We start from the raw sequence: 27,592 nt of genomic DNA on the forward strand, positions 1-27,592 counted from the left end.
ACTCCTTTTAACAATCTTAATATTTAATAGTTTCATTTTGTTCGTGTTCTGTTTGCATAAGGGCTAATATTTCTATTTAATTTTCAGCAAAACAATTGAATTGTGTTGATGTGTATGTATATTCCAATCATTTCATGACTAGCTATCAAAAGTTTGAAATGTCTCCGTCTAAATATATATTTCTGTTGTTTGTTTTTTTTAGCTTTATTTTGTTTTAATTGTTTGAAATAAACTAAGTCCAAACATTTGTGTGGGTTCAACTGCCCCTTTGGAATCTCAGTTGTACTGAATGATTTCCATGATTTGTTGTTAAATTAGCAGCATTAAAAACACTTAATTAGCGTGTTTTTTTAAAATAATTTTCTCTATATTTCTCTTTAAATGTTCCGACGTTAATGTTTTTATTAACAGTGAAGTGAATGGATCTGGCTATAATGTACACAGTTTTCTTTTTTCCTGAGAAACAGTCAACGTTGTTGCTCCTGTAGTCCCATCAGTGCTGGTGAAATAGTACCTGTTCAGTTCCCATGTAATAAATCCAGGAGGTTATTTTATGACGGCACATCAGAAGGTTTAAAATGAGCTCTAGAGGAAGACTCCTTCTTCCACGGGGATCTGACAGACCACCACTGTGTGTTTGAACACCTTCACTTAACCTTTTGAAGAGTTTTTTTTTTACATATTTAGTGGGAAATCCCTGCACAAAAATGACAATTTCCTATTCTCTGGAAGTGGCCAATGTGAGGTTTTACGGATTCTCCAGGCTCCTCTTCAGGTGGAAAGGAAGCATTTACCGGCTGCTGTACAAGGAGTTCCTGGTGTTTTGTGGAGTTTATGTCTTTTTCAGTATCTTTTACAGGTCAGTCCTATGGTTTCTAGCACATCCCATGCATAGAAAATTCAATGTGTCTCTCCGTTTCATAGGTTCCTGCTCACACCAAAGCAGCAGGATCTGTTTGAGCGTGTCGCCCTTTACTGTGATCAGTTCACAAACTCCAACTTCATCCCTGTTCTGTTTGTTCTCGGTAAGACAGAAGACGACTGCTACGCTCACAGATGAGCACCAATCAGTCAGAGCGTTTTTCATTCATCTTTGCAGGTTTCTATGTGACCCAAGCCTTCAACCGCTGGTGGGGTCAGTACACAAGCTTCCCACTGCCTGACAACCTGATGATGGTGGTGTCAGGGAACGTCCACGGTGCTGATGAGAGGGGCCGTCTCCTGCGACGAACCCTCATGAGATATGCCAACCTATCCTCTGTGCTGATTCTGCGCTCCATTAGCACTAGAGTTCGCAAGCGTTTCCCAACTTTGGAGCACGTCGTTGAAGCTGGTAAAATCCACCGTGAAACTGAGAAAGGAACTGTATTTTGTGGAACGGACTCTTATACTTCTGGTTGAATTTCCCTCAAACTCTGCAGTATTTATGCAAGTTTAACCCTTTATGGATTAGTCTGGTCCCAAAGGTTTAACAAAAAAAAACAGATCTAATACTGAGTCCACTTCTTACCTCGTCTTTCCCCTTTTTAATTACTACCGGTATTTGTTATTTGGCAAGTTAGCCCCCCCCCATGATGGATTTTCCAAGGGTGTATTTTCATTTACTAACTATACAAATATTCTGATCCTTATTCTGGGTCAATAAAATATCTGAAAAGTACTCTCTAAGACTCAAAGTAACAGCACTAAGTCCATTAAAATTCAATTTGGTACTTTTACAGGTAAAATGAATAAAACACATTTCAAAACAATTTTGTTATTTGCTTATTTGAAAACAGGAACAAAAAAAAATGTAAAAAATATTTTAGGCTTTGGCTGCATTTATTCTTTCCAATGGTTTTAATTTGCATTACAAATATTTAGAAAACAGGAAAGTTTTTGTTTGTAATCTGCTGTTACTTTTTCCTGTTTTCAAGTGTAATTTATTGCATTATTTGCCTGCATAAGATGCAAATGCAACTTTGGCAAAGCAGCAGAACAATAACCATTTATTCAACTTTCAAAATTTCAGAAGCAACGTATATTTAAAGTAAACAATATTCTGCCCAGGATTCATGACAACACACGAGCTGAAAAACTTTGAGTCGCTGCACTCCGATTTTAACAAGTACTGGATGCCTCTGACGTGGTTCTCCAACCTGGCATCCAGAGCCAGAGAGGAAGGGCGAGTGAGGGATGACATCGCTCTGAGGCTGCTGATGGATGTGAGGGCTTTGAGGTTCTCTGAACAACTGAAAACGAAACTTATTATGAAAGTCAGAAATAATAAAGGTTGTACTCTTGTTTGACTTTTCTGCTGTGTCTCCAGGAGCTCAACAAATACAGAACCAAGTGCAGCCTGTTGTTCCACTACGACTGGATAAGCATCCCCCTGGTCTACACACAGGTATTTATTTATGTGACAAAAGAAGTTTTTTTTTTACTTACCATAAATTCATAACTGTTATCTTCACTTTCTGAAAAGCTTTAAACCCACCTAGAAACAGGTTTTGTTGTGGTATGAAGGATGCACTGGACTTCTTGCACCCTGGTGGAAAGGATATCCATAGACACATTTGGCACACTTTGTAAATCAAACGCGGTTTAAAAAGGTTTTTTCTGCAAATAGCTGCTGGACTGACAGCACCTGTAATAATGAATTAGATCTGCAGCAGCAGGATAAAAGGTTGTTGTGCAGGAAAAGTAGCGCTTACCTTAAATAAAGATTTTCTCTTAAACATCCTCCTACCGAAATATTGTACTATATAATTCGGATGGTGAACAAATGTTCAAGCAGCACAATATGCAACTAAGACGTTTTCCTCTATATAGTTCATCCATCCGTCTTTTATATCTAGATAAAATCTTAGAGATAACAATGCTGCACCAGGTCAGAGGAAGGCCTGGACGTTGTAATGCAGGGGTTCTCAAAGTTTTTATGGCAGAGGGCCAAATTAAGAACTCGACATTAGACTGGGGGCCAATATTTGTGGGAAAAAAATTGATGAACAGAAAAATTTGTTTTTGATAACTTTAATGACCAAGTGTTATTTGTATAGTTAACCCAGGGGTCGGTAACCGGCGGCTCCGGGGCCGCATCTTCTAAGATTGTCGTGGTGCCTTTAACACAGTAAGGTACCGCGAATGGGCAGGAGGAAGGGAGCAGCGTGAACGCGGAGGGGGCGTGTCTGCAGCTGTGAACGCGGACCAGAGTCAGTTACAGGATGGAAAGGTTCCTGGAAAGACAGTTAGTGGCGATCTCGTAATCCTTTTATTCCCCTAGACCAGGGGTGCTCACACTTTTTTGGCGTGTGAGCTACTTTTGAATCGACAATGTCTTGAAGATCTACCTATAAATATAAAATATATATATATATAATATTATTTATATATATATATATATATATATATATATATATATATATAAAGTACTATCAGTAAATGTTTGTTGGTTATGTTTATTAGTAACATTATTGTTAATGTACTGATGATTAAAAACTACACAGTGAGATTACACAAAGATACTTTTTTATTAACAGATGAGGCGTTTTATTACAAAGACAGAAAGCAGCAACCATCGTATTTCATGCTCTGCTGTAAACCGTGCATCATGGCGTTTCAAAGGCGCTGCTGGCTCCGTACGAAGCGCGCGCCTCGGACATAACAGCTTCCTTATGAGTGTAATATTGATGAGTCAGGACGACCTCCAATGTTTGAACAGGCTTTAATTATCACAGACTCGCCATTCACCATGCACTTCAGTCACATGTACAACACCGCCTCCTAGTGTGTGTCTCGCGATAACAAACAACTCGCATACGTCACATCCCCCTTTTTAACAAGTAATGAAACAAATAAAACATTTGTATTATACTAAAAAATATAACATCCCAACCCATAACAACATTTCCTTAGAATGCTAAGTAACTGAAATTTACTCTCTGTATCTAGCAGGTAATCTCACTTGTCTGCCAGATCTGGTTCTATAAAAGATAGATTGGTTAGGAGTCTCATTGTCATGAGCATCGACAGTCTGTTCATTGTCATTGGGTTGCTCAGTATGTTGACTCTCATCATTGTTGTTGTTTTCCTCATTTATACTCTGTCCCTCTGCTGGTGGAAAGGTTTTCTCCTCCGTTCTCCTCAGATGTTTCCTGTTTCTTCTGTAAAGTCTTCTATCAGGTGTACGAACCACAAATGAACGTGGTTGCTCATGCTTGTGGAGAACCACTGCAGGCTGCCATGTTGTTCCTCTCTGCATCCTTACATTCTCTCCCGAATGCAAGTCTGGAAGATTTCTTGTCTGTCTGTCGAAGTAAAGCTTTTGCTTCTCCTGTCTTCCTCTTAGGTGTTTCTGTGCTTGAGCTGATCCCTTTGGAGTGACTAGAGAAGTGGAAGTTGGTAACTTTCCTTTGAGTCTTCGTCCCATTAGCAACTGCGCCGGGGATAAGCCTACACTTTCCAGTGGTGTATTGCGAAACTCCAGGAGTGAAATATAGGGATCTCCTTTTCCATTTTCTGATTTCTTGAGCAGATTTTTGATTGTTTGTACTGTTCGTTCTGACTGACCATTGGACTGGGCATGTGTGGGACTAGATGTGACATGCCTGAATTCCCAGCTTTCAGCAAAGTCCTTGAACTCAGCAGTGTCATACTGAGGTCCATTATCTGAAATCACAACATCAGGTATCCCGTGCCTGGCAAATATTGATTTCAGAGCCACTATGACACTGTGACTGGTAGTGTCTTTCAGTTTCATGATCTCTGGAAATTTGGAAAAGTAGTCCACACATAACACAAACTCTGCTCCTTTGTTGTGAAATAAGTCTGTGCCTACTTTCTCCCATGGTCTGTCTGGTACTGGGTGTGATAGTAATGGTTCTCTTGGATTACTGTTCTTGTTCTCGTTACAGACTGCACACTTTGACACTGTCTCTTCAATGTGTTTGGACATGTTTGGCCAATATAAAATGTCTCTGGCTCTTTCTTTGCACTTGACTATTCCCAAGTGTGATTCGTGAATTTTTTCAAGCATTTCTTGTCTCAACCTTTGTGGTACTATGAGCTTTGATCCCTTGAACATCAGTCCAGCTGTGTATGTGATCTCTTCCTTGAATGTCCAATATGGCTGAATGTCTTTGTGAACAGCATGCCGCTCTTTTGGCCATCCTCTCTGAACTCTCTCTTTTAGATGTTGTAGTTCTGGATCTTCTGCTGTAGCTTTTTTAAACTTATTCAGCTTTTCCTCTGACATTGGCAGTTGAGGTGTAATCGTGTTTACCTCCAGCTCTTTTCCCATCAAATCTTCCTCTTTCTCTCTTAAGAATGCTCTGCTCAGTGTGTCTGCAATATGGAGTTCTTTCCCGGGTTTGTATGTCACTTTTAGGCTGTATCTTTGCAATCTCAGGAGCATTCTCTGTAATCTCATGGGTGCTTGGTGCAGAGATTTCTTAAAGATGCTCTCCAGTGGCTTGTGATCACTTTCAACCTGAATGTCTTTTCCATAAACGTACTGGTGAAACTTCTCACAGCCATACACAATTGCTAGCAGCTCTTTTTCTATCTGAGCATATCTTTGCTGACAATCTGTTAGTGCTCGCGACCCATAGGCTACAGGTAGTCCATCTTGCAGTAAAACTGCTCCCAAGCCTTGTGAACTTGCATCAACCGAGAGTGTCACTGGCTTGTTGACATCATAAAACCTCAGAGTTGGAGCCTTGGTGACGAGCTGTTTAAGATTTTCAAAGCTCTTTTTCTGTGCTTCTTCCCAGTGCCACTCTATGTCTCCGTCAAGCAGCTGTCTCAATGGTACACTGATGTCTGACAGGTTTGGTATGAATTTGGCCAAGTACTGGACCATTCCTAAAAACCTCTGTAGTTCTTGTTTGTCCTGAGGTGGGGGTAGCTGCGTCACTGCTCTTACTTTTTCTTCATCTGGTTTCAGTCCTTTATCTGTGAGTGTGTGTCCAATATATTTGATTTCATTAGTTCTGATGAAACATTTGTTTCTGTTCAGTTTCAGGTTGTATTGTCTTGCTCCGTCCAGCAGCTTTCTCAGTCTGTCATCGTGTTCCTCTTTCGAGTCGCCACATACTAGCAAATCGTCTATGATGTTTACAACACCATCCAGATCCTCAATCATTTTTGCTACCGCTCTCTGGAACACTTCAGGTGCTGATGAGATGCCGAAAGGTAGCCGTAGAAACCTGTAACGACCGATGGGTGTGTTAAATGTACAGAGCCTTGAGCTTTCATCATCCAGCTTGATCTGCCAAAATCCTTGGTTAGCGTCTAACACAGAGAAGTATTTGGCTTTTGGCATACGAGACACAACTTCTTCCACAGTGAGCAATGGATAATGTTCTCGTTTTATTGCTCTGTTCAAGTCTTTTGGATCCATGCATATCCGAATTTTCTTGGGTGTAACTACAGTCACCATGCTGTTAACCCACTCTGTTGCCTCTGTCTGTCTTATAATAACTCCCATGTTTTCCATTCTCTGCAGTTCTTTGACCACTCTGTCTCTCAGGGCTACAGGAATCCTTCTGGGTGCGTGTACGACTGGTGAGACTAAGGGGTCTATTTGGATGTGATGCTGACCTGGCAAACAACCAAGACCATCAAACAAATCATTATAGTCTTTGAGAATGTCTTGTTCTTTTCCAACTGCATATACTCTCTGAACTAAGCCTATTTTTAAGCATGTAGTTCCTCCAACTATAGTGCTCACATCTTCCTGAGTGATTTCAAACTCAATCTTGTGCTTTTTTCCTTTGTACTCACAGATCAGTTGTTTCTTGCCTATTGCTGCCACCTTGTGACCAAAACATGGAACTAGTTTTGTTTTACTTGCTTTCAGTGAACCTGCAGCTTCAAGTGCAGTGAGAGTTTTCACAGACATGACGTTACAATCTGCTCCTGTGTCCAGCTTACATGTCACCTGTTTTTTGTTGATCTTGAAGTTTTCTGTCCAAATCTCAGTGTTTGTATCTCCAGAATCCATCACAGAAATGACTTTTTCCACTGTGTTTACTGCTCCCAGAAACATGTCATTGTCACTTTCTCTCTGCTCCACTGTATGCACTCTCTTTCCTTGCTGCTTCCTTTGAACTTGTGATCTGCACATTTTAGCAAAATGATTCTTTTTCTTGCACAAATTGCATGATTGTCCAAATGCAGGACATTTTTTAACTGCATGCTTGAGTCCACATCTATTGCAGTTTATTTCTTTGAACTCTGCTTTCACAGGTTTGAATGTTCCTTTATCTTCTTTTGTCATCAGTCTACTTACTTCAGTGAGAGCTTTCACCTGGCTGGTCGTTATTTCACTGGCACGGCAAATATTAATGGCCTTTTCAAGTGTCAGATCTGCCTCTCTGAGTAATCTGCCTCTCACTTGGTCATTCGTAATGCCACACACAATTCTGTCACATACCAGGGAATCATGTAAATCTTTGAATTCACAGTCCTTGGCTTTGTTTCTTAAATCTGTGACATATGCATCAATGGTTTCTTCCTGTTTCTGCGCTCTTGTGAAGAACATGTGCCGTATGTAAGTTAAGTTTTTTCTAGGTTCACAATAGTCCTTAAACTTCTTTTTCAGCACTTCAATTTTGTCTTTCTCGTCGTCTCCAAATTCAAAAGTATTGTATACTTTTACCGCTTCATCTCCCGCGACGTGAAGAAAAGTTGCACATTGCACCTTCTCGGACTTTTCCGCGATGCCGCTGGCGGTACAGAAGAGCTCAAAACGCTGACTCCAGTTTCTCCAGTTTTCCGCCAAATTTCCTTGCAAACTTAGATTTGGTGGTGGTTGAAACTGCGCCATTTCCTCTTCTTTCCGAATTCTTTTCTTCTGACACCATGTAATATTGATGAGTCAGGACGACCTCCAATGTTTGAACAGGCTTTAATTATCACAGACTCGCCATTCACCATGCACTTCAGTCACATGTACAACACCGCCTCCTAGTGTGTGTCTCGCGATAACAAACAACTCGCATACGTCACAATGAGCTCGTATTTATCAGGCGAGAACTGCAGAGCTGATAGCAGGAGGACACACGCGGGGCGGCTTCAATAAACACTCCGCTTGCGCGGAGCGGTCTTCTGACGGGAACTTGACGTGACGTGGGGCAGACAGCAACTCTCTTATGACAGAGAGTTCGCGCTCAGTGTTTTTAAACACACGTCTGCAGCGACGTATGCATCAGAGGATGTCCGATTGGCCGTTCTGCATGTCAATCAAGTCCTGTACTTCTCGGTGAGGATTTTGATTGGCTGGTGGATTTTTAAGAAGTACTTTTTTTTTCATCTTCTCTGTCCCGCGGTCTACCCTCATGTCCTTGACGATCGACTGGTCGATCGCGATCGACGTAATGAGCACCCCTGCCCTAGACTAAGACCACCCATTTCCGAGTAAAATTAATTACATTTGCGTCAGGGTGCCCTAACTATCCTGTCACCTTGCTGCTAGGATGACCGTATGTTGCGCTGTCTGTGTAGAACATGCTGGGGGGGGGGCTTAGACTCCCCGCTTATGATTCCAGACCCGCCACAAACTAACAGCTGCTTCCTACTAAAAAATAGCTGTCATCCATAAAATTAATGTAATTTATTGGGTTTACTGCATTAAAAAATAAATAAATAAATAGAAAGGAGTCTGCATCAAAGTGAATTTATTTCCATCATCTCATTTATCAAAACTCTGGATGTTTGACAGACAGAAAAGTCTATTCAAGGTTGTGGAAAGTGGACAAAAGATCAAAAGAAAGAAATATCTCATAGATAATTAACTAATTAAACACAGATACTGACAGCATTTTGAATGAATACAAGTGGCCAAATGAACTATCGCGATATATCGGCAAAAACCTTTTTTCTATCACCCCTACTGTTGCGGCTCCCTGTGCTTTCATCTAAGTGGGAAACTGATCCAAATGGCCCTTTGAGAGGTACAGGTTGCCGACCCCTGAGTTAACCAGCCCCTCCAGATGTTTTCCCAGTTGCGGTTAGAGGTTGCTGCGCAGATCTTCTACTCGTCTAGTATTTGTATCATTTGATAGACTTATTTCTTTAAACCTTTTCTTTTGCTCTGGACAAACAATGTCAGCTACTTCCAGCATACATTATTTTACAAACTCCCCGTCACTTCAAGGGCTTCCGACACCGGACCATTTCCAAAGCCACAACGTAGCTACTAGCTTCTGTCACAGCTTCACTGGATTTAGCCATTTTTGTAAACATCTGCTGTGCCGCATAGACTTGTTGTTGGAGCTTATTGTTGCGCTCCTCGCCGGTAAATTTGTCATAGTTTTTATGATTTGTAACATTGTGACGATTTATATTGAATTCTTTGAACATTGCATTTACCTGCAAAGAAGGCACAGGACTTTATCCACGAGGTACGACAAAGTAAGCATTTGTCCAGTTAGCTTGAAAGCGCCTTTTCTCCTCGCCAACACGATTTTCCTCAAAGGAACCTGCTCTGGTTCTCTCCCTGAATCCCGCTCTGATTCCATTTCTACTGCTGTCGTCACGCTCCTTCCTTTCACAGAGGCACTGACATACAGTAGATAAATCTTGTCTGCCCTCTTGTGGTGAAATGAATACACTGTACTGTTGACACCCGAGTCTAATTACTTTTTTTTTTACTGCAGATGTCGCCAGAAACCACAAAACAGTATTTTTCCAAGCAATGTTCAGCTGATTTAAAAGCAATCATTTAGGATTTATTGAGGGCCGCAATAAATCCCGTGGAGCCCCTGGTATAGCGGTTAGCGCTCTTAGCTCACAGAGAGAAGGTCCTGGTTTGCATGTTCTCCTTGGTCATGTGTGGGTTTTCTCTGTTTTCCTCCCACAATCCAAAAACATGCTTCATAGGTTAGATGGTGATTCTGCATGGGCCCTAGATGTGAATGTGGTTGCGTGGCCCTGCAACAGACAGGTGACCTTTTCAGGGTGAACCCCTAACACTGGCTGGGATAGGCTCCAGCAGCCCTGTGATGCCGAAAGGCATTTCTGTGGGTTCTGAAAATGGTTGGCTCAGAGAAAGTAATGTTGTGACAGCCCTAAAGAAATAATGCTGCAACAGCTTTGAGGAAATAAATGCTATGCGTAATGCTGCGGCAGCTCCAACAGCTCTAAAGAAGAAATTCTGCGACACATCTGAGAGAGTAAAGCTACTGAAGCTCTGGAGAGATGTTACTGTAACAGCTGTACACACAAAACTACATGCTCCCTACAATATCTTACCTCCATAAACAACATCTAGACTAACTTTTAAATTGCACAAAGGTGACTTACAGTATATGGTCACTGTCTTTGAAGAACAGTTAGGATGACAGGTTTACATGTTTTTTAATAGGAAATGTCTGAGCTGCAAGCTCTTGCACAGAAACCAGTCCTGGGTAAAGAGAAGACTGTAGAAATCTGAATTCACTTTTTATTGCAATCATATTTAGGAAAACAGACATCTTCCCTTTATTGAAAGGACTTCACAGCACCTTGGACTTAAACAGCTAACAGCCAATTCCTCATTTTTGGGTTTGAAGTTTTTTTGTTGTTGAACATTTTGTCTAAATCTTTTTTCTTTTTTTTTTTTGGACAGGTGGTAACTATTGCAGTTTACTCGTATTTTGCTTTCTGCGTGATTGGCCGACAATTCCTCAACCCTGAGAAGGGTTACAGCGGTCATAAACTGGACATGTATGTTCCTGTTTTCACCCTGCTGCAGTTCTTCTTTTACACTGGTTGGCTCAAGGTATTCCAACAAATCTGTAAAGCATTTCTATGAAAACGTCCACCTAATTAACTTTCTGTTATTAACTAAAAAGAAGTTTTAATTATTTTAGAATGCCCTTTAAAACCTCAGTTGGAATTCCCTGTTAGTATCTTTTTAGATTTGATGTGATTTGGCTAAAATGTGTCAATGCCTTCCGAATCAGACTTGAATTTCGCTCTGCAGGTGGGGGAGCTGATCATCAACCCATTCGGAGAAGATGATGATGACTTTGAAACCAACCAGCTCATTGACAGAAACCTTCAGGTGGTCCTCTCAGTGTCACTGCCTCTGTTAGGATTTGCTTGAGTACATACGGTTTTTCTGTGCTTGGCTCTCCCAGGTGTCCATGTTGGCCGTGGATGACATGTACCAGAATTTAGCCCCGATTGTGAAGGACAAACACTGGAACCAGAGACACTTCTCCATCCCTTACACTCTGTCTACAGCAGCCGAGTCTCAACGACCAGCTTTCAAGGGTTCCACATTTGACATGAGGTGAAGTAAAAAGACATGGAAAGTTTTCTATGACATATATCTGTGAGTGCGGCTCTGAAGGTGGAGCTGTCATCTGCTTTGATATCTGGTCTCCTTGTGCTGAGCAAGGTTATTATAGTTAACGAAAACGAACGAAAAAACTAAAACTAGAACTGAAAAAACATTTTCGTTAACTGAAATAAAAATAAAAACGAGAGTTTTTAAAAAAACGAAAACTAACTAAAACTGTTTGTTGTGTGTATAAAACTAACTGAAACTAAATAATATTAACCCCAAAAAATACTTCGTTTTCGTCTTTGTTAATACATAAGTCTTTTGGGTTGAAATAAAGTCTATTTACTTCACCCTGCTAGTTTTACTGTGTATCTGAACTAGAGGGCTGCATTGGGATTGGGTCCCGCCGGGTCCCGCGGGACCCAACCCAAATCTCGCGGGATTGGGCGGTTTGAATTGTGCTGCGGGCGGGAGCGGGCGGCAGAAAAAAACCCCGCGGGATCAGTGCTGCCATGAATATCTCATGAATATATATTAGCGGACTACGTTAGGCTGAGCGGCTATTGGATTCTTATGTACTGAAGCTCCGTGAAGGCACCAGGTAGAGACGCCCAATGGCCTCTGTCATCTAACCTGTTGTTGGGGGTGCGCCCCGCCCCGCCTCTTACTAAGAGCGCGCTTCAGGCCGTCTGTCTGCGCGCGCACACACGCACACTTTTAACCGAACGGGATTTGTGAAAATATATTTAATAATTAAGTTGCAAATTACACAAAAGAGGAATGCATGAAAAGATGAGGCTGGAGGAGGGACATGAATCTCTTTAATAATATCAATACAAATACGTGTTTTTTTCCTGCGGGACGGGAGACAATACAAAATCAATGCATCTCTATTACTGTGCGGGACTAAATTCTATGAGTTTTGCGGGTGCGGGCGGGAGTGGACATACATATTGCGGGTGTGGGCGGGAGTGTAACGCATACGTTGCGGGAGCGGGCGGGATTGGTCAGAAATTCAGCGGGCGCGGGATGAAGAAAATAGTCCCGCGCAGGGCTTTAATCTGAACCTTACGGCATCACGTAGTCTGTGACGTCACATGATGTCTGTCGGACACTGCCGGCTAGCGTTGTCATAGACATTTACATGAGCGTGATGGCTGCAGTAAAAGTTGGGAGAAAGCGGGAGAGTCCTATTTGGGACTTTTTTGAATATAACAGCGTCGAAAACTAAAGTAAGTGCCTTGTAGTCGAAGCAGGAGACAAAATTTGTGGAACGCTCCTCAAAGGGAAAAACCCTACGAATCTAAAAGTACATTTAAAAAGCGCACACAACAACGCAAATCAACAGTACCTAGACAAGCTAGCCTGTCGCCCGCCCTCCCCCGAAAAAGAAGCCAGAGCAGATAACGTAATGCTGTTATCGGCTGTTGTATTTTAATTTAAGGATGGTTGTCCTTGTGTCCTCTGAATAATAAGTGTTTCAAAATGTATCTTTGATTGCGTTTTTATCATACAATACTTATTCTGGTGATTTTGAATCATGCACCTGACAAATATCCTAATTTACAAAAAAAAAACTAACACTAAAACTAATAAAAACTAAACTAAAACGAAGCAATTTCAAAAAATAAAAACTAATAAAAACTAGTAAAACAGCCTCTAAAAACTAATTAAAACTAAATAAATTTAAAAACAAAAATTCAAAACTAAATAAAAACTAAAACTAATAAAAAATCTGAAACTATTATAACCTTGGTGCTGAGGTGACCTTTTGTAATGCAAATAAGCCTGTGTTGTTTTCAGCAGATAATAGTTATTGCACCAGATTTAGACATGCACTCATGAGTGTGGACCATTCACTGAAAGTAGCAGCTCAAACACTCAGCTTGAACTCAGTTTAGCAAATATAAATACATGTGAAAATGTTACCAGCAGGCCCCAAATTCCTAAAAGCTCAGATGTTGTGACTTTATACATTCATCCCCAGAAGCCAATACCATTAAAGTCATAACATGTATTCACTGACATTAAAAACATAAACATGAAGATGTTTTATCTTAATTTTTTTAAAGAAAAAAATGTTGTTTCTGTACAAAGAGGAATGAAGGTGTACGCTAAATATCAAATAGTTCTAACTTTGCAGACTTTTAGTTCAAATAAAACTAAAATAATGAATGACTATATTAACTTCAATACAAATAATTGTTAATTCTATAAAGTTGAATACTCAAATCTAAGAGTGTTGTGTCTCTTGTAATGTAAAAGGGGAAATTAAACAAATAAATAACACCAATAATGTAAAAACTTATTTGGATTTTCATCATGCCTGACCCTGAAATTCATAAACAAGCATGAAAACCCAAAGAAAATCTCAAATAAGACAAAGTTAAGAAACAGAAAATGACACAAGACTTAATTAATGCAAACATCAACCTGAAAAATCTATAGAGACTTTTATTTCCAATGTGCTGTACAAAGTACATTTAGGAGCCAAAAGCAGAAGCAGGATTTGGAAATCAGTTAAAAATTTAACATAAACAGTCAGGTGGTTAGATTTATGAATTTTTATGATTCTTATTTGTACAAAACGAAAGCGGGGGTTTGGCCTGCTTACTTTTAACTTCTGGATGTTTGTTTTTATTTTGAAGGTAAATTTCACTTTTGTTTTCTTTTAGCCAGTATCACACACCTGAAAACAATATTTTTCTTTTTTTTTAAATTCAGTTTAATGTTTGCTTGTGTTGAAGGCACACTGCTATCCTGAAGACAAAACTTTCCTTTATTTACAGAATGAGCGTTGAAGATCTCGAAATTCACCAGCCTAAAGAAGCTCCAGCAAACAGAGCGTTTTTGCAGCATCGGACCTCTCTGGTCGATGGGTTTGATGATTCTCTGCAGAACACTAACGGCAGCGTAAACAGTGAGAGCCACATTTATCTCACTGATGTCTTGTTTCACCCAGATGAAAAAGATGAGACTGATGAGCACAACACCAATGCTGCAAGTGACCGAGAACAGGAGAACGCTCTGCTTCCACCTGAACAAAAATACTGAGAAATATGGAAACTGGCCCAAATACTCTGACGAACTTTGTGTTTTGTTATCAAAGCTGAAGTGGTTTGTTGTTTCTTACATTTTATTTTGTACATCAATAAAATCAGGGGACTTGTAGATTCTGTATGAATGATGTTTACGGTATTGAAGATTTTTTCTGTTTATTAACTCACTGAAAAACATTGAATATATTTGTTGAACAAAAAGCCTAATACATGGTTATAAATTGCATTATGCAAACACAATTATGATGCAATGACTTCTCAATGTTAGTAAATATCCCAACTGTTAATTTCTTTTTTTTTTTTTATGGGGCATTTGTTTGATTTTTTTACCTGCTTTGGTTGCTGCTATTATTAAAAACTACTCTTTATGCATCCATGTTCTTTTTGATTACTGTGTTTTTTGTTCCATATAATGTATTTTGACTGCTAAACTATAAAAATGTCAATAATTATTATACAATTTACTGATTTGTTTTCAATGTCAACAGTAAAAAAAGGATCAAAGTGACAGAAATGCATGTGATATTTGAGCAATCAATAAATGTCAATAACCTGAGGTGTAAGTCCTTCTGCTGCATTGGCTTGAAGACGGCACGCGCGCATGTACGGCAACATACGCGAGCACGTGCTCCCAGACGGACGTGCTCTTATTTTGAAAGAACCGGAAGTTTACCGCGATCAGTGTGTACCTGGCGCTTCCGCGTTGTCAGAAAGTTCAATTAACACATCAACGAGTTTGACAGACTCGCCGTCTTCCAGCAGGTACGCTCCCGTTAGTGAACGCTGCCGTTTCCCTCCGTGAAGCGGCGGTGGCTGAGATGATGCGGGTGTTTTGGTGGACAGCATCTGTCAGTTACCCAACACCTAGCTAGGTTGCTAATATGAGCACACACACACGTATTTCATTGTTTTCAATGAAAAAGGTTTATCTGGTGATGAAAACGTGTCTGCTTGGATGTAGATGGTTGAATGTTCAGGCGGTCTGTGAGTCTGAGGCTGACTGGATGCTCCTCGGCGAGGCCTTGTTGGTTTCTTTTCTCTAACGAGCTGTTTTCCGCGGCACTGCAGGAGCATCGCTGTAAAACACCCAAACAGGACGGGGGTGTGACGTCATCTGATGCCCCTCCGCTGCTACCTGCCACCATCACCGTTGTCGTCATGTCTCTGGGCGACAGCCCTCACCTGCTGCTGGGGAGGATCCGGTTCCTGAACAGCTGTATCGAGAGTTTTAGGAAGAGCGAGCCGGTACCAGAGTCCTTGTGTTATGTTCCCAGAGAGGTGTGCTACAAAATCTGCAAGGATTCCTCCTCCAACTTCTCCGCCTCCTCTGGGGCAACCTCTGGAGGTTCCTTGGTTGGGAAGACCCTGGTGTCTGTCTTTGAGAGTCCTCATCAGACTCCCCATAATAAGAAATCATGTAAGTTCAGCATTGAACCAAAGAAAGGGACATGCATACGGACCACCGGAGAGGAGTACTGCAACAGCCAGGGCCTTTGGGTGAAAATGAACAAGGTTTGTTGGAACTTGCCTGGTTCTACTCCTCCCTACAGTGGTTCCACATGTTGAAAGCTTCCATAACACCTGTTAATCGTTCACTGACCATGAGATTGTGTTAAGAGGTTTGCGGATGTTTTTGATGACCACAGAATCAACTTGTGTCCCCAGGAGCAGCTGGACGAGCACCGGCCCGGCCAGGAGCTGGAGGAAGGCTGGATTCTGGTGTGCAAACACACAGAGGGGGGCGACAGGCTGGTCCCTGTGGAGTCACCAGAGTCGCTCAGCAGGCAACAGCAGCTCTTTGGCTATGACCACAAGCCCTGCAACAGGTGGGAACAGGTGGTGGATGTAGGGAACGCGCTCTACATTGGATCCAAACCAAAGATTGCAGACTGTGATGCTGCAGCGGTCCAAAGGCTCAGGTGAATCTGCTGTCTGTGTCACACACTTCTGGGAGCTACATGCACATGACGCAAAAATGATTTTTACCATCTTTTTATTTATAGGTATGTTCCTCCAAACTGGACTTATGAAAGTGATGAGGACTTGGTGCATTACTTCTACGAATACATTGGAAGAGAAGATGAAAACCTTGGAAGTGTGAAGCAGTGTGTGACCAGCATAGATGTGTCTTCTTGCCTTGTGAGCAGCTTTTACATTACATTTACGTCACCAAAACACAATTTAACTCGTTTTTCCCCTCATGATTCCTGTTTTTCCACAATTTACTTTTAGAAGATCTAAAGATCTAAAGTGCTTTATCTCATCCATACAGTTGAAGCTGGAACAGATATTGGAATATGAAACATTATTAAATATATGAATTATTAGATATCTGATATACTCTGACAAACTTTGGCATACTCCCATTAAACTCTGACATACTTTGAGAATAATCTGACATGTTCTTCAATACTCTGATATACTTTGACAATACTCAAATACTCTGACTAGTACTTTGTCATTGAATACTTTGTCATTTTGTACTTTGTCAACCCAGTTTCAACTGGGTTGAATGACATGAAATACAAAAAAACAGAATTGCTCTGACAATACTCACACATACTACTTTGACAACTCAAATATACTTTGAAAATACTTTGACTAGTGGGTTATGTCACTGATACAGTTGAAACGGGAATGCATGCCGTGGAATAACTGAAATACTCAGACTTGAACATAGTACTTTGACAAAGTCTGAAATACTCTGACAATACTTTGACGTACTCTGACCTATCCTTACAGGAAGATCCCAGTGTGGGTGCAAACTGTCTGACAGACGGCGACACTGAAACCTACTGGGAGAGCGATGGGATGCAGGGACAGCACTGGATCCGTCTGCATATGAAGAGAGGCACGGTCGTGAAGTAAGAAGAGGAGCAGCTGCACAGTGATCACTGCTGTCTCCTCAGAGTCACGTTTTGTGGGGATTTATTGTAAAAAGAAAAAAGACACTGTTATTTGATCTTTATATAACAAAGGAGAATCTGATATAGCTTATGGCCTGTAATAACATGAAGACAGATTTTATAATGTTGTCAAAGAGCTTTTAGAGCGTTAGTGCTGTCTCACTTCTTGTCTTTTCACATTTGTAATACAGACTGTTTTAGTTTGGTTTCATCAGCCAAGTCATCTCATTTAGTCTTTTTCTTGACCGTTCTCTTTTACCTATATTAAGAATTTAATCATTGAGATCAAGCCTGTTTAATTTTCTAGTAAGCTGATCCTGACAGTGGACTCCACAGATGACAACTACATGCCTAAGAGAGTCACAGTTTATGGAGGGGAGGGAGACAACCTGAAGAAGCTGAGTGACGTGACCATCGATGAGTGAGTCTGAGCATTAGTGCTTCAGAACAGAGCCAAAGTGTTTATTGACACATTAACGTACTAAAAGGCTTTTCTGATTGTTGTCTGGAAGACCAGTTAAGTATAATAGAATAGAATTTTTCTTTAAATAGAAGCACATTTGGTGTTTATGTTAGCTGGCTTGTGTTGTCCTTTGGCTTGCTTTATTCAACCCATCATGACGACCAGCAAATATATCACTTTCCTTTGCCGCTGCACTCGGTCTGAGCCGACTAAGGGGAGCGTTGTGACGTAACCGTGACAACACGCCGCACCACATAACGAATAGTCCTGAACCGAAAAAATAAGAAGAATAAAGTACTAAAATCTGACTGAATTTTTTTTTTTGGTAAGTGACCATGGTATAAGCAGGTCAATGGCCTTCGCAGTGTGCATTATCAGAATAAATACACTTGGCGGAAATAACCGTCCTCCACTCAGCGTCGAATGGTTCAGGCTTCCACGGCGTGCGTTAATTTCTGATAATGCACACTTCGTCGGCCATTAACCCTTACGTAATAACCTTCTTTTTACCTAGTTAACTCAAACAAATATCAGAAGGACTGACATTTTCCATTTTCTGGAAGAAAAAAAAATCCAAACCTGGCTTTTCATGTTTACTTCAGCAATCTGATAGGGGAAGTGTGTGTGCTGGAGGATATGACCTCCCACCTGCCCGTCATCGAGGTTCGAATCGAGGAATGTCGCGGTAAGGCGCTTCTTCTTGGTGTTACGTCTCTTTTTCTTCAGTGGCTGAAGCTAAAACTCTGGTAAAGCCTAAACCTTTTGTCCTGTTTTGGGATTTACAGACGAGGGGATAGACGTCCGGATCCGAGGTTTGAAGATCAAGTCTTCCTGTGAGAGGGACTTGGGTCTGAATGCTGATGTTTTTCAGTCCTCTAACCTGGTGCGCTATCCGCGTCTCCAGGGAACGCCGCCCGATGTGCTGTACCGCAGGGCATTGGTCATCCAAAGGTGGGCAGGCGATCGTGTGATCTTAACTATGGGCTGTACAAGAGAACTGGATCAATTAGTGTGACGTCATCCATAGAAACTGGTTCACTTTCATCTCCAACCAAATGAAGTCAATTCAGTCACCATTTTCTTGCAATCTTTAAGTCGCCATGTTGGAGCCAGAAGATATGAGCAAGCAGCGATGGATCCAAGTTGGTGTGAGTCAACGTTTGTATGGCAACCACTCTCGCCAACCAGGGGTGGAATTGTTAGAAAACCACACCCCTTCAATATAAAGCGGGCTCGTTCCAAACATTGGACGTGGGGGCCAACAAGCACCACCCGCGTATATTGAGGCATCTGATTGGTCAGTTTATAACTTCATTAACTTGCAATATAGGAAAAAAAAAACGAGGATTATCAAGAACATGTTTGAAAAAGGTATCAGAACAGGAATGGTTTTCCTGACCAACAGAACCCATAGACTCTATAGCAGTCTGTGGGGTTTCGACTTCTTGGAACCAGCGGGTACTTCCTGTTTGAAACACCAGCGGGAGGGGTCACTCGGTCCAGTTTTCTTATACAGTCAATAGATCTTACAGAGAGGACGGTGGGGGTACGCAGCAGTCCCTGGTTGTTAGCGGTCTCACATTTTTCTGTCTCTTTAGGTTCATTTGCCTCCTGGACGGCGTGCTGCCACACTTGGTGCCAGCCTGGGATTATAGTCTGGGTACCTTCAACCAGATCAAAGTAAGTAAGCCTGAATGTCTGTTTTCTAGATGGCTGGTAATAAAAGTACTGGAGTTTTGTTTCTGAAATATGAAGGCAGAAGTTATGGTTGGGTTTTGGGAGAGTGTATTTGAGAGGCTGCATAAAGTTATGGAGTGAAAAGCTGCTCTGAATCCATACTGTTGGGCTAAAGTTTTATGTTTCACATGAAAAGAATGCAAGGCTAAATGATGCACACAGCAGACATTTCTTATTTTAAGTTTGGATTTTGGTTGATCGGCACAAGTATTATCTTAAAACCCTTCTCTTCTATGTTAATTTGGATAGACATTCATCATGAAACTGTGGTGTTTTTGGTCTCTCTCAGAGTATAAAGCGGTTCTTACTGTTGTCCAAGCGCCGGTCAGCCCTCATCACTCAGTGTCTGAAGGACTCAGAGACGAGTAAGCCAAACTTCATGCCACGACTTTACATAAATAGACGTCTGGCCATGGAGCACCGGGACAACCCGTCTCTGGACCCAAGCTGCAAGAATGCTGTGTTCAGTCAGGTGCCGACACCAAGAACCCCCACAGTGCACAAAGTCTATTTTCAGGTTAGACGTATTAAGCTTGTCTGTCTTATTCCTCTTTGCAGGTTTACGAGGGTTTGAAGCCATCTGACAAACTAGAGAAGACTCTGGATTACAGGTGCACCTTCTCTCCGTCATTCCTCTGATCCGAATTTGAGTGTTGGATTGTACTTTTGAATCTCCTCATCAGATGGCCAGCTCGATATGACCAGTGGTGGGAATGCAAGTTCATCGCAGAGGGAATCATCGACCAAGGTGGAGGGTTTCGGGACAGCCTGGCAGATATGTCGGAGGAGCTTTGCCCCAGCTCAGCCGAGTGTCCCATACCTCTGCCATTTTTCCTCCGGACGTCTAACCAGGTCGCTACTCCTCATCTCTGCCTGCTTTCTGTTAGAAAAATATTGGAGTTCAGCTTCCTTACCTTTTTCTTATTGTTGTCAGGGCTCCTTGGAGGCCAGAGATTACTATGTTCCCAATCCATCCTGCAAAGACTTCCAGAAATACGAGTGGATCGGTCAGCTGATGGGGGCTGCACTCAGGGGGAAAGACTTCTTGGTGAGTGAAGCTCATTTCCATCAAGAACATCCTGGTCACTACAGAATTCCACTCAGAAGCTAAAAACCTCTTAGGTTCTACAGCAAGCATGGCTCCAAATCACACAAGTCCAAAGATACAGAGATACAAAGATGAATGGAAATTCCTCCACAGCTCAGTAAAACGTGAATTGACTCCTATTCCAAATGCTTGCAGCTGTTGATGTGAAGGTGGCCCAGATTTAGATCGCCTTTAATACAGAACCACTGAGGTTTGGTGTTTGTTTATTGATAATACTCAAATGAGACAAACACCACTGTATTCAGTCTGGAGGACGAGTAGATGTTCAGCGTTGTTTTGCCTCTGCAGGTCCTGGCTCTGCCCGGCTTGGTGTGGAAGCAGCTGACTGGTGAGGCCATCAGCTGGAGCAAAGACTTCCCTTCAGTTGACTCTGTGCTGGTGAGGACATTCAGTTCCCTGCTGCTCTACAATCATGATATGAAACCAACAAACACCTTAAACCTTAAGTTTAGATGTTTTATTGTCACATTTCACCTTTTTCTGTCACATCCTGTTCTGTGTTTCTATCGTGTTAAAACTGTCTATTGCAGTTACTCTTGCATGTGTTCCGGTGCTTCCTCAGCTGGAACCTCTCCCTCTGGGTCGGATGCTGTTCAGCCACTGCGGCTCTGGATGGGGACCTGCATCACCACTTAGCTGTGGTGGAGGGGTCCCCGCCTGTGATGCTGCATTTGGCTGATCATTCAGCTGTTCACAGAGAGGGAGGTTCCAGTTATCAGCGTTTTCGTGCTCAGGCTATGTCTTATTTCTCAATTCTCACTGTCTTTCCCCATCAATTAGGGGGTGGGAGAGGTGTAAGAAGTGGGGGTTGTGTAGGTACGGGGAGGGGGGACCTATTTTTATTTTGTGCTTGTTTATTTTAATCTCTATTTTGTTTTATTTTAATGTAAAGCACTTTGTGTTATTCTTTTATATGAAAAGTGCTTTATAAATAAAATAAAGATTGATTGATGTAGCTCATTTCATTGATGTGGTTTCAGGAGTTGGGGTTCTGTTAACTCCACTCTAAACATGAATCAAATGTGTTGCAGGTAAACTTGCTGGAGGCCATGGAGAACATGGACAAGGAGACCTTTGAGTTTAGGTTCGGAGAAGAGCTGGTCTACAACACGCTGCTGACAGACGGTCAGATGGTGGAGCTTATCCCAGGCGGCAGCAGCGTGGCGGTGCGCTACGAGGACCGCAGTGAGTTTGTCCACTTGGTGCAGAAAGCTCGACTGGAGGAGAGTAAGCAGCAGGTCGGACACGCCTTCCTGAACCTGTCACGGCTTTGCTTTTATTCTTTTCTGTCCAAAGTGTTCTGATGGAACTCTACCTGCATGCGTGTTGCAGATTGCAGCCATGCAGGCAGGGCTGCTGAAGGTGGTTCCTCAAGCTGTGTTGGACCTGCTCACCTGGCAGGAAGTGGAGAAAAAAGTCTGTGGAGACCCTGAGATCAGTGTGGAAGCTCTGAAACGACTCAGTGAGTGCCCAGCTTGGAAATATTGACATCAAATATAAACTAAGCAGTAAAGATATTAGATATTTGTAGCTTTGTTTGTTGGGGGACCATAAACCAGTATGCTTTTCATACAAAAAAATAGACATTTGTTTCAGATTTAGCGCAAAGCCCTTCAGCTTTAGAACAATTCAGTTTTCATGTAAAAGCAGGGAAGATTGTCCCTCTGATCACTTTATTCTTCTGCCAAGCACGCTTTGAAGATCTGGAACACAACGATGTTCGAGTGCAGTATTTATGGGAAGCCCTGAGAAACTTCACCAATGGTCAGTCGTTTGTTCTGCTTTTTCCAGAACTCCATCTTTTTGTTTTTGCATTTCTTCAGCCCGTCTGAAGAAACTGAAACCTTTGAATTCTGTTTTCAGAGGACAGAAGCAGATTTCTGAGGTTTGTCACTGGGCGAAGTCGTCTTCCTGCGCCCATATATGTCTTTCCTGAAAAACAAGGGTGAGAACACGTCCAGTTATTAGTTAATGGTTAGCAAGCAAATAAAAGAGCAATGATGTTTCTATCCACCCCTGTTCTGTTTCAGCTCTGAAACCACGGATGCACTTCCACAGTCCTCCACATGTTCAAGCACTCTTTATCTGCCCAACTACCCGAGGTTTGACGAGTTCTGTGGTTTCCATGTTTTTACTATTGGCACTTTTTTTAATGTCAGATGTTACATTTCCTTATTAACGTCATTTCCTTTGTACTCTATTCTTACCTGTTGCTGCAGCGCAAAGGTCTGTGAGGAGAAACTGCGATATGCTGCGTACAACTGCGTTGCCATCGACACGGACATGAGTCCATGGGAAGAGTGATCTCTCTGCTGTCTCCATCAATGCTGCTTTCTTCAAATCACAGCTACTCCCTTCAATTTACAGTTTATCGACCCATATGTCAATAAAAAAAAAACTGTAAATAATAAAGTTATGTCGAAACATTAAGTGACTGGTTTAAAGTTTTGATTCATTGAAAAAAATGATCTCCAATTATTACTTTGAAAAGAAATAACAATAAGTCTTATTGAAGTATAAAAAAAAATAGACCAAACCAAAAAGTGTAAACCTTTTTTATGTTCTCATTTCTAACTGAAAATGCAACATTTCCTTTTTTAAGGACCAAATTTAAAAGAAAATCCGTGATACTTCTTGATTTACTTTATAACATTGATTTTTTACAATTAGGACTAAAGCCAGGAATGAATGAAATGCAAAGAAGAGATTGTAATAAAACATATTTGTGATGCTCTTTTATAATTTCCGGAGGAGATTTATTATAAAAAGATTTAAAAAAAATACAATTTAAAATAAAACAGAAAATAATCTTGTGTCTTATAATGTTGAGACATGTCATTAGATCCAGTTAGCCTTAACCTAACACGATGTTTATCGACATTTGTTATCATTTAGAGTTCATTAGAAAGATTTTTTGTCGTAAAACTTGCAGAACTATTTCTTAAAGTAATCATGTAGATCCTAATACTCGTGAAATATTAATATTTAAATAAACATTGGCATAAAAAAGTACATTGTACCTGTCGGAGCTTCGGTCGGTTTTTGTATTCTCGCGAGAACTCGTGTCTTCAAACTTTCCCATGAGCCTTTTCGCTCCCTCTTTCTAGCCGGCGCCTGAGAATGGGTACGTGTTTTGGTTGCATTGGAGGCAGAATCTCTCAACATCTGATGTTTTAACGAAGGAATATACTCATCATGGTTTGCCATATTCATGTTAAAAACTTCTTCTAAATGTCTAGCTCAGTCTTTCTGATTACAAATCGTGTGATTGAGATTATTTGAGTAATTTTCTGCAGAGGATGGAAAATGCTTCAAGATGGCTGCTCTCACTAGCCATGTCGTTAGCTTTCAATTTAGAGAAAAGCTGTTATTTGGCAGCAGTTTGGTTAAATGTTTTATTAATATTGCGAGATTTAATTTATCCAATTAAACCTAAAGTAACTTGTTTCGTTGGGGACTGTAAATGTGCGAGGCTACGTGAGTCATTTAGCTAAACGATGTTGACGTTAGCTCGTTTTCATCATGGCATGCCAGTGGTCTCGTAGCATTGAGCTTAAGTAAATAAGTTCATATAACGCACGTGTTTTACTGTGGTATAGAGAATTTAATTTAGAAATGATGTAGTTCTGGCACATTGTGCATTTACTTCAGCGACTAGACGTGGTAGTGATGCTACTGAAATAGCATAGCACTATTTAATGTAATGTTTGGCTAATAATGGGACTCCGTTTTTACTATTTCTAGTTGTATAAAATATTTATCTGCGGGTCTGTTGCTTGAGTGACGTGATGATGCTTTTTATGCGGAATCCAAGAAACACATGCGGACAACTTACCTTGGAGAACTGATCACTCAAGCAAAAGTGTCATTTTTTTGTGTGTGTTTGACTTAAATATTGAAAATGTAACCAATGTCTTTCTGTTCTTGACCGGCATGCAGGTATCTCAAGGGACAACTGGCATAAACGCCGCAAGACCGGTGGTAAACGCAAGCCCTATCACAAGAAGAGGAAGTATGAGCTCGGACGCCCTCCTGCAAACACAAAAGTGAGTGTTATTGTGCTTTGGTCACGTCAGGTTAGCGTGGATGATGAAAACTGGACCTTAGGTAGGCCTTTTTTGGGCTGTTTTGGCCTAAAGCTTTGGGCTTACCAATGGTAGGGCTTGTCATAGTTACACTGACACGCACATGGACATAACTCATGGTCCTTTAATGTATGTGTTGCTGCAGCAACATTCTTTTACTAATGGTCTAATATGTCCTCATAGATTGGGCCTCGCCGTATCCACACAGTGAGGGTGCGAGGTGGCAACAAGAAATACCGCGCTCTGAGGTTGGACAGCGGAAACTTCTCATGGGGCTCGGAGTGTAAGTCAGTTTTATTGGACGTATTTTTGCTGAACCTGCAACCATCTTTCAGTGATGATAACTTTGACCAGTTCTGCTACTGAATGGAAGTGGTGATATTCAAGTTCTGAGAAAGACTCTGTTAATAATGCTATAAATTTAACTTAACTGCTGGAATCTAGATAATGCCTTTGATTGTGTTAAAGAAACTTGTTGGTTATGTAGGCTGTACACGCAAGACCAGAATCATTGATGTGGTCTACAACGCCTCCAACAACGAGCTGGTCAGAACCAAGACCCTGGTGAAGAACTGTGTGGTCCTGGTGGACAGCCTTCCCTTCAGGCAGTGGTATGAAGCTCACTATGCCACTCCTCTGGGACGCAAGAAAGGAGCCAAACTGGTATGAGGCTCTTTTTTATTTATTTCTTTTTTTCTTCTGTGTTTTTTCAGTGAACTTTTTTTATTAAAAAAGTAGTAAATCTGGTGATGTCTTTCTGTGAAGATAACTTTGTCCAGTTCTGCTACTGAATATAAGAGATGAATTTTAACACTCTGAGAAAGACTTGTCACCAAGCAACCATATGTTATAGGGTCTTATTGAAACTTTGCACACTATATTATACATCATGTGTAAATTTTTCTTATTCTGCGTTTTCTTTTAATAGACTCCTGACGAGGAGGAGGTTCTGAACAAGAAAAGGTCAAAGAAGACCCAGAAGAAATACGATGAGCGTAAAAAAGTGGCCAAGATCAGCCCTCTGCTTGAGGAGCAGTTCTTGCAGGGAAAGCTGCTCGGTAAGTTCTGTCTCTGCTATTGTCATCGACTCCAAAATAAGAACGATGTGTTTGGAAGTTTATCAAAGACAACCCCATTTAATTTGAAATGGTTTATTTCAAACAATCCAAGCAAGAATAATGCACAAAACGATCCGATCCATAGATTTATACTTGGACGTATCAAATTTAGGATAATTAGACATTTCCATGGATCATGAGTTCATGGGAAGAGTTCATTGGTGGCTGTCCTCAGCTTTGGATTGTACAGTATTTTTTTGTTTTTATTTTGTCCTGGTGCTGAAAACATAAACCATAAAGGGACGAGACAAAAACTTTTAAGTAGCGTTTTCCTTAACGGTGCAGGCGTTTCTTACAGCAAGCATCTTGCTACTGGTTTGTACATCAACCATTTTCCGATTAATCAGCTGATTCTGAATCCATGGGAATAACATTAACTGCATAAATGTTCAAAGTTTCAGCAATCGAAAGAATGTCAAGACAGAAGCCAAAGCTCCGCTGTTAAGAGGTTACGTTATCATTCAGAATTTAAACAAGCAAATACTGTTAATTTAAATACGTTTTTGTTTCAAACCATAAAGCTAACAAAGTTCAGATTAAACATCATTAAAAGTCATAATCAACAGCAGTATTGGCATTTATATTGATGCCTGTAACACCTGAACACCTTTGTTTTTGCTCCACAGCTTGCATTGCTTCTAGGCCTGGCCAGTGTGGCAGGGCAGACGGCTACGTCCTGGAAGGCAAGGAACTGGAGTTCTACCTGAGGAAGATCAAGGCCAAGAAAGGCAAATAGATGTACAGCTGTTTGATACTTCAATAAAATCCAATGTCCCAGAATCCTCTGTGCCTCTGCTTTTTTGTTTTGTTTGCTCTGATTCTGGTTTTCTTTGAGTGGAGAAGAGTTTCCAGTGGCTGTTGATTTGCAAATTAAATAATTAAAGGGAAAATTTTGTTTTTTGAAATCAGTCAAGAAGGGAAGATGAGTATCGTGTTTCAAGACTGGCTCTAGAAGAAAATACTTCAATACTTACCGGTAAATCTGTTTAAAAAATAGTTTAATGTATTAAAAAAAATTTAGTGGATGTTTTTAGATAGCAATTTTTGGCAAATGGTTTTAACCCGTGTGCTATCCTACGGGGTCAAGGTGGTTTACGTGTTATTCCTACCATAACAAAGGTGGAAAGATTTCATGTAATCCATGGACACCAGTGAAGATCACAAATCATTGAAGAGAAAAGGTTCAGAGCACTGTCTAGTGGGTCTAGATGACCCAACTCCCAATGGTAAAGTGACTAGGATAGCACAAGGGTTAAACAAATACAGATCACATCTCCTAACCCTGTAAAGAAATGTAAAAATACAACTGACCTGTGGTACAGGACTTCAAAAAAACAAAGGGGGGGGGGGGGTATTTTTTAGGAGCAACTGGTTCATAAACTGAAAACGTCAAAGAATGACTGCAGGCTTTTAATCCAACTAATGAACACAAGGATGTTGGTATCTACTCATGGGATATGAACATTTTTTTTATCCTGAATTAGTTGTATTCAGACTGGAAAAGCCCGTTGGTACAGACAGTCTGCTTAATTTGGTCCAGATTGAGTCCTGAACCTTGTTCAGTCTGCATGCCTGTAAATAAAACCACGTCACTAAAGATCTCTTCAGTCTCAAGGCCGGACAAATACAGAGGGATGTGTCAGGAAGGCCATCCCATGTAACATCTTTGCCAAACCAAATATGCGAACCGGACATATGAAGCTGATTCGCTGTGGCGACCCCTGAAGGGGAAAGCTGCAAGGAAAAGAACAACTTTTTAAAATTCCTGCTTTTTTTAAATTTTGGATCAACAAAAATGACTTATTTTATTTTAATGCTAATTTAAGCCTCCTAGGCTACGTTCACACTGCAGGGCTTAATGCTCA

At 41.1% G+C, this 27,592-nt stretch overlaps 3 protein-coding genes and 3 non-coding genes across 7 annotated transcripts; all 6 read left to right on the forward strand.

Moving 5' to 3' along the window:
* The first annotated feature begins 608 nt into the window (after positions 1 to 608).
* On the forward strand, positions 609 to 14,866 carry best4 (bestrophin 4). Its single transcript, XM_023965751.1, has 9 exons — positions 609 to 859; positions 925 to 1,025; positions 1,100 to 1,333; positions 2,050 to 2,204; positions 2,309 to 2,386; positions 10,589 to 10,741; positions 10,946 to 11,026; positions 11,103 to 11,257; positions 14,041 to 14,866. The coding sequence occupies exons 1-9, from the start codon at positions 708 to 710 to the stop codon at positions 14,303 to 14,305; spliced, it is 1,374 nt and encodes a 457-aa protein (XP_023821519.1). The 5' UTR covers positions 609 to 707; the 3' UTR covers positions 14,306 to 14,866.
* An 81-nt stretch (positions 14,867 to 14,947) lies between these two features.
* hectd3 (HECT domain E3 ubiquitin protein ligase 3) lies at positions 14,948 to 22,954 on the forward strand. Its single transcript, XM_004078597.4, has 20 exons — positions 14,948 to 15,072; positions 15,379 to 15,822; positions 15,976 to 16,229; positions 16,314 to 16,449; positions 17,053 to 17,174; positions 17,524 to 17,637; positions 18,282 to 18,364; positions 18,465 to 18,630; positions 19,278 to 19,359; positions 19,706 to 19,888; positions 19,975 to 20,027; positions 20,100 to 20,268; positions 20,351 to 20,464; positions 20,813 to 20,902; positions 21,556 to 21,762; positions 21,857 to 21,986; positions 22,214 to 22,288; positions 22,388 to 22,469; positions 22,555 to 22,626; positions 22,744 to 22,954. The coding sequence occupies exons 2-20, from the start codon at positions 15,469 to 15,471 to the stop codon at positions 22,826 to 22,828; spliced, it is 2,571 nt and encodes an 856-aa protein (XP_004078645.1). The 5' UTR covers positions 14,948 to 15,072; positions 15,379 to 15,468; the 3' UTR covers positions 22,829 to 22,954.
* Positions 22,955 to 23,535: 581 nt separating this feature from the next.
* On the forward strand, positions 23,536 to 26,507 carry rps8 (ribosomal protein S8). 2 transcript variants are annotated; one of them, XR_002292134.2, is made up of 6 exons: positions 23,536 to 23,648; positions 24,464 to 24,570; positions 24,793 to 24,892; positions 25,097 to 25,272; positions 25,538 to 26,175; positions 26,225 to 26,456. XR_002292134.2 is itself a non-coding variant. In XM_004078598.4 (6 exons), exons 1-6 carry the CDS (start codon positions 23,645 to 23,647, stop codon positions 26,461 to 26,463), a joined length of 627 nt encoding a protein of 208 aa, XP_004078646.1. In that variant the 5' UTR covers positions 23,539 to 23,644; the 3' UTR covers positions 26,464 to 26,507. The 2 variants fall into 2 exon arrangements, 1 of the variants encoding a protein (XP_004078646.1); XM_004078598.4 differs by having other exon boundaries at positions 23,539 to 23,648; positions 25,538 to 25,667; positions 26,354 to 26,507.
* Positions 24,604 to 24,711, forward strand: LOC111949147. Its single transcript, XR_002875217.1, has one exon. It is a non-coding gene; the product is annotated as a small nucleolar RNA SNORD46 (small nucleolar RNA).
* On the forward strand, positions 24,939 to 25,006 carry LOC111949145. Its single transcript, XR_002875215.1, has one exon. It is a non-coding gene; the product is annotated as a small nucleolar RNA SNORD38 (small nucleolar RNA).
* Positions 25,364 to 25,432, forward strand: LOC111949146. The gene has a single exon (XR_002875216.1). It is a non-coding gene; the product is annotated as a small nucleolar RNA SNORD38 (small nucleolar RNA).
* Positions 26,508 to 27,592: the final 1,085 nt, after the last annotated feature.

The sequence above is a fragment of the Oryzias latipes genome, chromosome 17, assembly GCF_002234675.1.
Source record: "Oryzias latipes chromosome 17, ASM223467v1".
Classification (NCBI taxonomy): Eukaryota; Metazoa; Chordata; class Actinopteri; order Beloniformes; family Adrianichthyidae; genus Oryzias; species Oryzias latipes.

Coding starts and splice junctions, on each gene's coding strand:
- rps8 (XM_004078598.4), top strand. Junction 24,893..25,096: donor CTTCTCATGGGGCTCGGAGT/GTAAGTCAGTTT, acceptor TTGGTTATGTAG/GCTGTACACGCAAGACCAGA. Junction 25,668..26,353: donor CTTGCAGGGAAAGCTGCTCG/GTAAGTTCTGTC, acceptor TTTGCTCCACAG/CTTGCATTGCTTCTAGGCCT.
- hectd3 (XM_004078597.4), top strand. CDS start 15,469: ATGTCTCTGGGCGACAGCCCTCACCTGCTGCTGGGGAGGATCCGGTTC. Junction 17,638..18,281: donor AGTGACGTGACCATCGATGA/GTGAGTCTGAGC, acceptor TGTTTACTTCAG/CAATCTGATAGGGGAAGTGT. Junction 20,269..20,350: donor TCCTCCGGACGTCTAACCAG/GTCGCTACTCCT, acceptor TATTGTTGTCAG/GGCTCCTTGGAGGCCAGAGA.
- best4 (XM_023965751.1), top strand. CDS start 708: ATGACAATTTCCTATTCTCTGGAAGTGGCCAATGTGAGGTTTTACGGA. Junction 2,205..2,308: donor CTCTGAGGCTGCTGATGGAT/GTGAGGGCTTTG, acceptor CTGTGTCTCCAG/GAGCTCAACAAATACAGAAC. Junction 11,027..11,102: donor TCATTGACAGAAACCTTCAG/GTGGTCCTCTCA, acceptor TGGCTCTCCCAG/GTGTCCATGTTGGCCGTGGA.